We start from the raw sequence: 14,166 nt of genomic DNA on the forward strand, positions 1-14,166 counted from the left end.
ATAATAAAATTCATGTCTAGAATTAAAAGACCTTAAAGAACATTTATGCTTGTAACACAAATGGCCATTCAAAACTAAATATGATTACAATATGTGAAATAGCATTACAAGAACTTGTAATGCTCTTGTGAACATCGTGTTAATTCTTGTAAGAATCCCTAAGATGCTTGTTATACTCAAAATTTTGTTGAAATTGAATTAATTTTTATCCCGTCGGTTAATTGGCTTAGGGTGATATATGCTTCTTGGATGGAATAATGAGTTTGTGATTAACTCTGTATTGAGATTCATAGCATCTTCTAGTTATTTGCAAAGGAAATTTATAAATTACTTGCTAATGTCATATGGCTTGCTTGAGAAAGATGTATGTGTTCTTATTGATGGGTACTAATGACTATCCACATTTAGTTCTTCAATATCCTATTTGACAAGCTTTCCATAGACATTTCTTTGCCATACTAAGTATTTTTGAAAACATATTTGAGTAGAAGGACTACAGTAGATACTACATGATGTTTTAACAAATAAAGTAATGGGTTAAAGACTATTATTTCCAAGGTATTATGTCATAGTATTTTAATTGTAATGATCTTAGACTAATGATATTTTTGAAGGTAACTTCGACATGCAGCAAGAAAGACAACCTACAACCAAGGCTATATTGTGCATACAACCAAAGCCATACATGCTCACAGCCAAAGCCACTAGTGCACATAGCCAAAGCCATGGATGCTTATAGCCAAAGTTACAAGTGTTCACAGCCAAAGCCATGAGTATATGAAGTCGATGATCACAATTGTTTACAACTATTCACCAGAAACAGCTTCTTTGCAATTTTTGAGAAATACTAATAAAGCAAAAAAGAACATCTACTAGTTGGTAGACATAATGGCAACTCTCTAGCAATTGAATTTAATTTCATACATGCACATATCTAATTTAATGTCATACACGAACATATCTAATTTAACGTCATACATGAACAAACATATAATATAAAATGATAACCAATAATGTCATATACATTAACAAACACATGATATATTATGATAACCAATAATGTCGTATATGAACAAACATATCATATATTAACCAATAATGTCATACATCAAATATAGAATGTCATATGTACATCAAATGTGTATCGAATATGTCTCTCAGATGCCTATATATATACATGGGGAAGGAAACAAGGCTCTATATGTATGTATCAAATATCTCAACTACATCTTTTCCTTCCCACGAGGGGAAGGAAACAAGTCTCTCGATGTCCTCTGTCGTCGTGTGGAGGGAGACAGTGGAGATGACGGGGCCCTCCTGACACGCTCACTTGACCTCTTGTTGAGGCTCTTCTCCAGGTCCAACTGAAACAAAGAAAGTAGATATGAATCAATATTTATTATACGTTGAAATCAAATATATGTACTCACAAAATCAATTATTTTCTTACCGCCAACAAATAGTCACTCTGTAAGTCCACCTCAAATGCTCATGGACGATCAGGCCTGACAAGACCCTACAACAATTCAATAAATATAATCACTTATAAATAACATTAGAAATTTTGAGATTAACTATTATAAACAACAACTAAAATGAAGAAAATTATTTCATTCCTCCGTCAGTGGCTGTGAGCTAGCCACAGTTGCGGCCACTCCACTATCAACAGACTGTCGTAGATGAGGAGGTGTGTCCGACATCATGAGCTGCATGTCATACAATACACGTTATATCTAACATGAAACATGGAATAAATATAATCAAATGAATTAAATTAACATGAAACAACTGTACCTGTGTGAAGCTCGTATGATGTCTCTGCTCTGCGTCTATGGTAAAGGTTGAGGGTCCTGTGGAGAACTGATGCACATGCATATTTTTTTTGGTCAATCCTTAATATGATTACGTAATAAATATATGTATTAATTAAAATGATTAAATTGATACATACCTCAAGACTCGTCGAAGGGACAAAAAATGGGCCTGGAGGATCGCTGCTAGGCCCAGGAACACTTTGACCCTAAATTTTGAACAATGTCAATAAATCCTAATTAATTAATCATTCACTATACGTATGAAATGTGATCAAATTAGTAATTTACCTGTGTGTCAATGCCAAATGTCTCGTTTAGGAACTGATCGGTGACAAGCCCATCATCTGCACCATCTCTGACATGAATGCCAAATGTGCATAGGGATCTGCATGAAGTGCACATGTGACCACGACGTATAGAAGGCTCCCCCTCAACTAATGGGCTCGTGGAATAGATGAGGGTCTGCGTCAAAGCATTAATGGTCCCTAGAGTGCTGGCCTCTACATGTTCCTTCACAACTGAAGGAATAATCACATGCTCACGCTATGGATGGACCACAGGTGCCCTAACTACATTAGGGTCACGACGTGCTTCGGGCCTCTCAAATGATGACCCCCCACCTCTACCCTGGGAGTCTAACATATCAAAATAATTGGGGATCTCCCCAAGGACAAACTCACAATATAATTTCTTCAAAAAATACATGGGGACCTCGTGATTGTTGCAAGGAGGGGCATCAAAAACCATCCACCATCTATCCCAAAAATTATTTCTAATAGCATCATGTATGCACCAATGGATGGGGAATCGTTTAGTACCCTCTCTAACAGTATTTTGCTCACCGAGTTTTCTAAATAATACACAGATACTACCTTTTGGTATTTCCTTTTTTCTAACATCTTCATATGACAATTTATTTGCATAAAATCTTTTTTGTTCATCCCTCTTACCCCACCAAATATCTAACTGACCACTAACTGAGGCTATCTGAGTGTTAATGGATTCAAGGGATGATGCCAATTGAGCCCTCATTGGATTGGTTTGTCTGGATTCTTTCAACCGAGCAATGATTCCTTCTAATTGGGTTTTGCCTCTCTGTATTTCATTTCTTATATTTTCTTGTGTGCCTGGTGGAGGTCTTGCAATTGGTTCAGGTTGTGGAATTTGTTCTTCTTCTTGAGGAGGGTTTTGGTTTTGGGGTTCTTGAGGGTTTTGATGTTCTTGTGGATTTTCTGGTTGATTATGAACATTTCCTGATAAAAAATCAATTGAAATTCAAATAAATAAACAAATCTAAATGAAATTTGTAAAAACCCTACAAAACAATATAAAAAACTTACAAAACAATATGAAAAATATATCAAACAATGCAAAGTTAGGTTCATATCACTTACGGCGTCGTCGTGGGTGCACTTGTGGTCTTGGATTTCGTCGACGAGGAGGCATTTTGGCAAATGGTGGTGCAAATGTTGAGTTTTCAACTCGCGTACGCGCTGCTCGCTGTAGGAGTAGAAGAAAATGCTAATGAAAATGATGGGCTGCGAGTTTGTAGCCCATCATATATACTTTTTATTTTTAAAAAGCGCGTACGCGCTTTTTAAAATAGGAAAATAAAATTTTCTTGTCACCTTTTTGGCACCACAACTCGGTGCATATGCCCAATTAGTATTAGGTGGAAATATCTTCAAATATAGATAAGGAAACACTTCCTTATGTTCTCTTAGATGATCAATCATCAAAGCACTTCATTTCTGATGGTTCCTTTTTTTCAATTTGAATCTTAAACCAAAGTGACACTTTTGACATGACTTCATGAGATCAAATAATGTATGCACTCCCAAAATGCAAATAAAATTCAAAGAAACCCCCCCATAATGCATGATTTGGCACTTTATATTTAGTGTGATTACAATGGGCACTTGCCAATTTAGGGCATAAGTGGACTTCTAATTTTGATGGTTACAACAAAAAATATTAAGCTATATTGGACTCAACAAGATAAGACACAAGACCTCTCAAAGATCTAATTAATTACAAGTGGTAATAGGCCAAAATGAGACCAAAATTTGAAAATACTATGTCTACTCAAAATTACTCCAAACTGATACCGACTCTGGAAAGTAGACAAAAAATCATGCATTTAAAAAAAATAGCACCTGAATATGTGTCCATATGAGCCCGAACTAAGCCTTTGAAGTTGCAAAAATCAAGATTTACGATTTTCAAAAAAAATTAGGCACATAGATCTCAAACAATCTGCACCAATGTGTAGATCACAAAATTTTACCCCACAATAAAAAAAAATTGCTCAAAGAAAGGAGTCCGTATGAGGGAGATATCGTTGTTTGAGAATCACCTCTATAATTATTTTTCCTGAATCATTGTCATCACACCTCCAAAAATCAAATGACTCTAGATTTCACCTCAGATCTTTGCTTTTGATGAAACCAAAGTCAATTTGGGATTTTTTGACCTTCTGAATGTGATACCAATATCTGATTTGCACTAGCAAGCTCCAATCTTGACCTGCAAAAAAAATCTCTCCAATGGCTATGTAATGAAGCTCCCGTGGCTCTAGTACCATGTCATATTTTGGTATAGCTTTGATACCATGTAAGAATTTTCCTAAGACAATAATTCAACACCAAGATCAACAAGCTCAATAGATAACACAAGAGAGACTAATGATGATCAAATGAGAATCTCAATAATGATCAAAATGATAATGGATATCAAATAATTGGATATGAGATGTTCGATATGAGATATTTGGATGGATACATCATAGAAGTGCCTGTATATAAAGGCAACTAGAATGACTAGGAGTCAACAAAGAGATAAACATCACAACTAAGCACATGTCCACCAAGAGTGGATTATGCTCCATTGAGCACAGGAGTTTGTGCGATGATGAGAGGATAAGTTTACATAGGTGTATCTCATAAAGAGATGTTGTAGACACCATGTGCTTAAATAAATTGCTAACTCCTGTGTTGTCAACAAGACAACTCATATGTCTATGCATATTCCTAAGTGTCTACATGACAACTAATATAAAAATGCATTATCTTAATTAAACTTAAGTAAAGTGTAATAATAATTAATTATTTACACTAACACTTTTTATCAAACATTTTAGTGAATTAATAGCTAGATTGATGGGATGTACATGTGTATTTTTACTATCTATTATTAGCTAATTTGTATGTATTTTTTTACTATTTAAAGTTTTGACTTTTTTACCCGTAAAATTAAGACATCAACCATCATTTTGGCTATTTGATCAAATATTTAGTTTATTATTATGTCTTTTGTCCAGTCATATTGTCATAAATATTTAATATACTACATATATCTTGCTAGTCTTCACAAAATTTGTACTAGCTAATTTTGCTTGAAGTCCTTTGAGAACTTACAATAGTGGATCATCTTTAGAGAGAACAAATTTTATATTTTTAGGTTACATTTGAAGTAGGGAATGATGAGTAGATTTACATTTCGTCATTATAAATATGGTTTTTGGGATATGTTGTAGCTTGATACTAATAAGTTATTGATTTAGATATTTATGGACAATAAGTTCAACAAGCTAACATAATAGATATGTAGTGATGGTATTTTGAGGTATGATGTATGTATTTTCTCTTATCTTTATATACTTGAGATATCAAAGAAATTCATTTCATTTTTATATACTTGACAAGTCACGCATATACTAAACAAAATCAAGTTATTCTTTATTCTTAAAACCAAGTCCAATGACTCCCTTAGATATACATATTTCCTTAAATAACATTGTTTTACATGCTATATTTCACCCAATGTGACATTTCAACCACAATAACCATAGCTACTAGTATCATATAAGGGACGCGTGGATGCATTCTCTGTGGGCATAGCAATGAAGTGTTTCCAAAAGGAGGATCAGGAAAAAGCAACAACGGTCAATGTGACATGTGGCAACCTTTTCATACCATTTATTCAGACCTTTCTTACAACGCACTTTATTCCTCATTTGAAATGGGTGGGCATTGTGAGAGTATGTACACATAATTCCATTACGGTGCGCAAAATATACAGTGATACTTTGCACTCTGAAAACCAAGTGCACTCATTACACCAGGGCTCCAACGAGCCCAACAGCACAGCGTTTGCACAAGAACAGATCAGTAACCGAGTCCACGTCATCATGTCCGTGGGTGCTACATAAGCAATCTACAATACACGTCTCAACGCCACCTTGGTACCTGAACTCCGGGGACATATCGATGCCCTTGCCTTTCACTGCCACGCAGGCACCAGACTCTATGAGCCCAAACAGCAGATCGTCGTCGTTGGCCTCCAGATCAGTGAGACATTCCACGTGGAACTGACGTGTCACATAGTAGGTGTCTCTCAGGGCTCTCTCCGCTTCTTTCTTCAACTCTCCAACTGTGGAATAAGGTGGCATGACGAGTAGGTCCGATGGTGCTGACTCAGCATAAGGACGGTCCTTGAGGTGGACTGTGCACATGATTCTCAGCATCTCATCATCGTCGAAACCCCAGTGATTGGACGAACCCCTCCGCGTCAGCTCGCCCATGTAATCCTTTACCACTTGCTTTGTCTCCACTAGCATGCTGACTAGACACTTTTTTTCCATCACACATTTGTACACAGATGCCACGTCCCTCCACACAGCGTCTCTCCTTAAGGCGTCCATATCAGCAACTGCTGACTGTACTTCCTGCAAGCTGTACTCTAGGATCTTAGTCACCGGGTTCACGGCCCTGCGTACCACGTGTCGTCCGATGACGCGGCTCCCCAGCGACTTGAGAACAAAGTCCAGCAGCCCAGTGTCTCCAATTCGGCCACGTGCCACGTCTCGGAGCTGCTGACGTGGCACCCAGCGGTTTCGACCAAACATTCTTAGAGCTTCTATTATCACGCTGGTCGCCAGTTCGACTCTCTTGGGCGACCACCGACAAGGCGGCATCATGTGTCTTACAGACGTGGACGTTAAAAGTTCTTCTTGTACTATATCTGGTCTAGTATTGGTGTTGTAAGGAAGGGTGGACTTGAGCTCCATCATGAAGCTCATGAGGTTGCCCAATGTGCACAATGAGTTGGCACTGAGCTTCTGGTAGGTGGCCACGATGGTGGCCATCCGTACCGACCCCTCAAGCAACGAGGCCAACGGGATTCCACGTGTCGCCTCCACAGCCTCCGAGAAGCCGGGACCCACCTGGAATCCCCATCTGCCAAACCACGTGTCGCCGTAGGCCAGGCTGTGCAGCACCCTCATTTCCATGCCTCTCTTCTTTGCCACGTCTTCCACGCTCACCTTCCTGCATGTCCAAGCCCCACACGAGCTCATCAGTACACAAAACAAATCTTTGCATTTTATATTTACAAGTCCAACGTGACAAAACACACCAATTGAATTCCCTCTACTTCCATAAGCTGGGTTATTAGAATAAATATTAACCCCGAGTTTTCTAGAATTTGTAACTCTAATTAGAAGATCCATGCATAACTTATCACTCTTGTGGGTGATTTGCTTACTGCGTTAACTCTTCTGTTAACATTTTCTTGTAAATAAAATAAATAGATAGCTAATCGAAAATTTCAGAGTTCAGTTTAAGGTGGACTGTTTTATAATCTCTTTGAGCATTGAACAATGAATTTACTGATGACAAAGATATGTATAGTCTGATGTTTTACAGGAAAAAACTACACCCAATGTAATAAAACACATGAACTAAAAGGCGGGCTCAAAACAATCATTTGACTGCAAGTTTCACCGCATTTGTAAGTATATGACCAATATATAGCTTACTACTATTGTGGCTAACTTGTTTACTACGTACGTTAACTTCATTAATATTTTTCAATAAGATTGTTAATCTAGTAATTCAGATTTTTGATATAAGTTACAGGGTGAGTTAATGTGTAATCTCTCCTATGATGAGCAATGAACCATCCCATTAACATAACTATAAAGAAAGATGATGACTCATAGACCTATAATCTAATCTTTTAGAACAATAAGACAACTGAACTAAATTCCTTCTACCTTAATGTAGCGAATAGGAAAAAAAAAATCTATCTGCGAGTTTTCTAACATTTCTATTTGTAAGTAGATGACCAATACGTAGCCTACTACTCTTGTGAGTAAATTGTTTACTAAGTGAACATTTTCAATGACATTTTTTAAAATCCTTTTTCCTGTGAAAGGAATCGATGGTTCATCAAAATATCTGAAATTTAACTCTTCATTGCAGAATGAACAGTCTAACAATCTCTCATCCAATGTACAATGTACCTTCCCATTCACAACAATATTCATATTACTACAAAGATGACAACCATAAATTACCATGATCAGCCCATGAACTGATGGGTATTGTGAATTCGCTTACAAAATTGGGTCATTAAGATATCTAGTCTGAGCTTAAACAAGAAAAAAGATTCAAGATAATCACATAACAGCAACTGAATTAGGGAAATAAAGGAAAAACTTCTTAAAATCTCTTCTACAATGTGCAATGAACCATCCCATTAATATTACTCATAAAGCCATATAATAAGATTGTTCAGTTGATGAAATCACCTGGCTCTGAGCATGGCACAAATGCGGTCCCAGAGATCCATAATTTCTCTACCGGAGACATTCTTGGACCCCTTCTCTCTCCCATTAATACACAGCAAATGCCCAAAACCATTGGAGTGAATCATCCCATGCAAAAGATGGCTCTGCATATCCAAAGCACTACTAGAGGGTTGTCTTCCATTGTTGCTGCTTCTCTCCGCAGGTATGATGAAGTGGTACCTACATTTTGATATCAAATGGCGGCTCCACCCTGCAAAACAAAGAATCCTATCAAAACTCGCAAAATCTAATAGATTCGTAAAATGTTTAGTACTGAAGGCTTAAAATTTCTTGTGTACTATAAGTTGAGTCGACACTAACAAATTAATCTTTTAATACAACAGCAACCCATTAACAATAAGAATGGAATCTTTAGAGTACTTGTAAAGAATAAAAGTGGGATCTTTAGACTCCTTCACCTGAGCGTCGACAGTAATCGCAGTGCGGTCGAAGGGCAACGTGCACCATTTCCTGGAGGACGAAGAGAGAAATGTAACAAGTGTCATTGAGCTTGAGTGAAATGGAGTGTGGAGTCATTCCGTCGACAAGGAAATTGTGAGTTTGAGCAAAGTTCTGCAAGAAAAGTCGAATGTTGTGTCGGAAGGGGCCGTCGAAATCTGCAGGACACCCCGGGTCTCCGAAGGTGTGGAAGCCATACAAACTCTCCTCACGTAATTTCCTCTTCCACGCCGACATCACGGGGTCGAATCCCTGCACCACCACAAACTGGGAATGTGAATTGCAAAATATATTCTACCTGGAGAAAGTTGGGTCATACGGTGGGCGCCTGTGAATAAATAGGTGGCGTAGGCAAAGCTAAAAGTGTGAGCGCGTAGAAAATTGAAGCCCCTTTTCCTTTTCTCCCACGCCATGCCTCCCACCTTCTAACGGTACCTCAAAGTTTTTGTTTTTATTTCTATTCTTTTGTGGTTGTAAAAATATTGAGAAGCGCGTAAACCCTATTTAATTCGCTCATAACAAAAACACACGTGCTTTAATGGATTCTCACATTTTCCTCCTCACCTCAACTTTTCTTTCACATTCTCTTTGCCTCATCATTCCCATTTAGGGCCCGTTTGGTGAGCGGAATAGGAATACGTATTCTGGAATATGTATTCCAAAAATTGTGAATTTCTTGTTTGGATGCACCAAAACGGGATTGGAATACGAAGCAAAAATGGAATACGTATTCCATTTTTGGCCCAAAAATGGGGTTTTGCAATTCCACCAAAATAGGTGGTATTAGAATATGTATTCCTATTCCATTTTTTTTAATTTTAGAAAACATAAATTTTCGGGTCTGCAAATTCACATCAAATATTCGCTGAACCAAACGGAGAACAGGAATACGTTCTATTCCAGAATACGTATTCCGAAATACGTATTCCTATTCCGCTCACCAAACGGGCCCTTAAGGCATTGGTTTCTTCCACTCATTAATTTTTAGGTTTGTTAGTGTTATTAATGTATGATTTGTGAGTCACTTGTCCATAAGTATCAAGGTGGCTATCCCAATTTATGTCTTGAGTGATAAGTTAGAACAAATAGAAAATATATTTTAAACATCTCTTGGAATGAGCAATTTTTTATGTTTTTATGTTATGTACAATGAATTTCCTTGAATTTATGACAATTATCTAGAAGTTGAAACAATAGCTATAAGATCCAAGAAAATAAAAAGATCATCGATATTTAATATATTGTTTAGGAATTTAAGATGCACAGAATTATCAAAGATAAAATTAGACTAATTAATTGATTGAATGTAATTATTAAATTATTAATAATATTAAAAATGTTTTGTCAAATGATTAGTAATTATAAATATGTATAGCTCAATGAGTCTAAAATATTACATATTCGTATTTTTTTAATACTGATTTTATATGATATTTGGGTGATGGGATACAAAAATATTATTTGCATATTTTAATAACAAATATTGTCTCTTTAATGGATTCTCACATTTTTCTCCTTACTTCAACTTTTATTTTATTTTAAGACATTGATTTCTTAGACTGATTAGCCTCATAAATGTCATTTTCAAATATTTCATGTTTATTGATACCATGCATGATTATTGAGGCATTTGTACATAAGCATTAGAGTAGTTGGACAAATTTGTTGGCAATCAGAGTGACCAGTTAGGACAATAGAGAATATATATTAGCAGTCTCTTAGGATGACCACTTTTTGATCTTTACATGTATAATGAATTCTCTTGCAATCATTGCAATTGCCTAGAAGTTGAAACAATTGCTATAACATCAAAGAAAATAAAAAGATAATCAATATCTGGTATATTATTTAGGAATTTAGGATACACAAAATTATCAAAGAAAAAATTACAATAGTTAAAAATATTTCTAGCTAAGTGAATCTTAAATATTACATTTTTGTATTTTTTATAATGGTTTTATATGATATTTAGGTGATGAGATTAAAATTATATTCTTTGTTATGTAATTAGTAGCAAATGTTGTTTCTTTAACTCGCTTTTCTTTTTAATTTTAAATCGGAGATAAATCTTTATTTTATTTAATAAAAATGATTAATTAAACTATTAGGGTTATTGTTCATATTTTGATACTTTTTTATTAGAACATGTTAAATAAAAGCTCACTATAACATCATCTATTATACTATTAGTCACCCACATGTATATGAAAATATTTGAAAAAATAATCACTAATTAAAATAAATGTGCAACTTTATTGGAACACACTAAGAAAACATTATTCAATTTTGTATTTATATTTGTGTTTATAAAGATTCAAAATATACAAATTATTAGTTATAGTATGTAACTACATTCTAATAAAAATTATTTATAAATATTTCGAAAATTAAACACAAGCACTACAAAAATGCTTATAAGAATTTGTTGATTTAACATATAGGTATTGTTACTCCAAATCTATTAATAAATATAATAAATACATGTATTTTATATATTGGACAAATTATGAAATAACTAGAAAACTAAACATTGTGTAATAGGTAGTTTATAAGAATAAAAAAAAATGTGAGTAAGATATCATGCTGGAGAATCATAGATTTATATTAGAATAGAAATTTCAAAAGTAAAGGGAATAAATAAAGATATGATCACTAAAGATATGAACGAAAGTAAAATTAGTTTTCACATTATCCTTCTCTTAAGATTAGTGTAGATAGTTGTTTCATAAACTTAATTTTCTAACAAGTGGTATCTCATTTTGATCACCTTTGGTTGAACAACTATGGGTTGGGATTTTTGAACTAATCCAAATTTGTGTGGAACTTATGTAAAAGATACTTTGTGATCTTTTTGCATGAATTTCCAAATGGATGGTTCATTTGGGGGATATAGATGGAGAAATTTTCTAAAAATAATTTTTAAATGGAGAAGCTAAAATGCAAGATTTGTTAATATATTAGGATTTGTGGGAAACAATTGATGAGATTGTCAAGAGACCTAAAAATCCAAATGAGGTTGCTAATATTATGTTATGGACTGCAAAGCTGAGGGTCTAATAATATTAAGCTTAATAGACTCTTCTTTACTCAATGTCCACGAAAAAATAGTTTATAGAGAGTCCATGGATGAAACCTAGTGACATGTATCATGCAAAATCATTAGTAAATAATATTTTATGAAGAAATAAACTATATTCCTTGAGAATGTACAATAACTTAGACATATGGAGACCACTTGAAGCATTCAATATGCTATTTGTTCTATTAGAAATAAAGAATATTGGGAGGAGGGGGTGGGGGGCAGGGGGAGGGGTTGAATCGGTATTCTACAAACTTTAGTCAAAATTTGGATATTATTAATTGCCTTATAACTTGCATATGAAAGTAAACTAATTATGTTGAACAATAAACATAACCATGCAATAAGAGAACTCATAACACCATAATTGTTAACTAAGGAAACTCTGGCCAAGGGAAAACCCTGGTGGGGATGGAAGCCAAAAAATGATCCATTAATCAAAAGTGCCTAGTTATTGATATTGACCCTGTTAGGAGTCTATTACTTCTGTATAGTGTCTCACTCCTTGTTAGAGGACTTAGGCATTGTTAGAAGCCTCAACCTTGTTAGGAGTTGTTATATACAAATAAAAAATGTATGCAAGAAGGACCCACTTCCCAAACATGCAATATACAATGTAATTCCTTGATACAAAGAGATATCTATACAAAAAATTCTTTTACTATTGTTGATATCTTCAATATCTAATACTTCCTTTGTTGCTCATTGGTGTAGGAGAACCTAGTCCAAATTTAGTCCAAGTTTTCACTTTTGGTTTAGTTTTGGGCTTGTACTGAATCTAGCCAAGTTAGGGGTTTGAGTAAGTTAGGAGTTGATAAGTAGGTGTTTTGGGTGTGTTTATGAGTTTTGATTTGTGTCAAGAGGCATAGGTCTAGGACCCTAGAAATTGTGGAGAAGGTGTGCCTTTAAACCACCTTTTCATCCATGGTGTGTTTTTAGTCTCTTGTATGGCTAAGGACTCCTAGCATGTCATTTGGTAAGTAGGAAGTGAGAATATGTAAAATATGTCAAGTTGGGCAACAATTGCCAAAACTTGTCAAACAGGCACAATGGCCTCAAAACATCCATATTGATGTCTTAGGGAAAAAATAATGTTTAGACATCATTTTTTGGCTAAATATAGATAGATCAGGAGGTTCCAAAATGAAGGAGAGAAAATTTTCTCATAGAAACAAAAAGTTGTCAAGTTTGTGCAACTTTTTGAAAAGTTGCTAGACAACTTTTTGGCAAAAAGTTACCAAGCGCAATCTATGAACTTCATAGTTATGCCAACCACCTGCAACCTCTTGGAAACCTATATAATCATCATTCAAACACATCCCAAGGGTTGAGAACTGCAATAGGCAAGTTTGAGCAAGTGAATGCACATTTTTCCAAATAGTTTGATGCATTTGATTTACCTGTACAAACAAATAGATTTCAACATACGCATTTGGTGTTGGATTTGTGTCTCTTATGCTTGTACAATACTTTTCTCTTCAAGTTATTAGGATGTGAGTGTTCATCTATTTTGGTTTTGAAATTCTTTTCTAAATAAGCAGTGTGTTGTTCCAGATTTGGGTTTTTGAGCAATAATGGCTCTCCCATTAATTCTTGCCATGATTTCTTCATGGTTTAAAGGAACATCATAGTAGAGCTCATGTATATAATGTATACCATATTTGGGGCCCTAGAAAAATGGAAACCATTTTTAAATGCGATGCCCTAAGCAAGTTTTGACACTTGGTTAGGGGATCACAACAAAGAATGGAAGGATTTGAGTTTTCAAACTGAGAGATACTTCAAACAAGGTGTTGTAGAAGGAGGAGGGGTGAGTGATGACCTTAAATTCCAAAGGGTAAGGTTCCATGACAATGTTTTCATGAGGAAAAGTTTAGACCCTAGCTAACCCTGCAGTTCATATCAAGAAATCCTTAAATATAGGCTAAAATGTTACTTTTGGGTGTACGGGCACTTCAAGGTTTTGAGACCCACACAATATTTAATATTTTCCAAAAGGATACTTTGAATTTTTTTCCACCTCCCTTGGAGTAATTTATTAAAAAAACTCTAGAAACCCAAATTGGAGGGCTAATCCTAGTAGCCCTATTTTGAACAATTTTTCTTTAGGAGTAAAGAACTTGGGTTTAACTTGCAGGATTGGTATCCATAAGTTCAAGGGAAGTCCAACACTACTTGTGAAA

The 14,166-nt window shown here is 35.2% G+C and overlaps 1 protein-coding gene across 1 annotated transcript; it reads right to left on the bottom strand.

Annotated features, from left to right (window-relative positions):
- Nucleotides 1–5,928: 5,928 nt before the first annotated feature.
- Nucleotides 5,929–9,141, bottom strand: LOC149532306 (PHD finger protein PERSISTENT TAPETAL CELL 1-like). Its single transcript, XM_089805691.1, has 3 exons — nucleotides 8,865–9,141; nucleotides 8,407–8,656; nucleotides 5,929–7,141 (listed from the first exon to the last, which is right to left on the bottom strand). The coding sequence occupies exons 1-3, from the start codon at nucleotides 9,139–9,141 to the stop codon at nucleotides 5,929–5,931; spliced, it is 1,740 nt and encodes a 579-aa protein (XP_089661817.1).
- Between the last annotated feature and the right edge of the window lie 5,025 nt (nucleotides 9,142–14,166).

Source organism: Cupressus sempervirens, chromosome 10 (assembly GCF_028749045.1).
Source record: "Cupressus sempervirens isolate cs-2001-9-10 chromosome 10, ASM2874904v1, whole genome shotgun sequence".
NCBI lineage: Eukaryota > Viridiplantae > Streptophyta > Pinopsida > Cupressales > Cupressaceae > Cupressus > Cupressus sempervirens.

Coding starts and splice junctions, on each gene's coding strand:
- LOC149532306 (XM_089805691.1), bottom strand. CDS start 9,141: ATGTCGGCGTGGAAGAGGAAATTACGTGAGGAGAGTTTGTATGGCTTC. Junction 8,657..8,864: donor CGATTACTGTCGACGCTCAG/GTGAAGGAGTCT, acceptor TTTGTTTTGCAG/GGTGGAGCCGCCATTTGATA. Junction 7,142..8,406: donor TGTGCCATGCTCAGAGCCAG/GTGATTTCATCA, acceptor TTGGACATGCAG/GAAGGTGAGCGTGGAAGACG.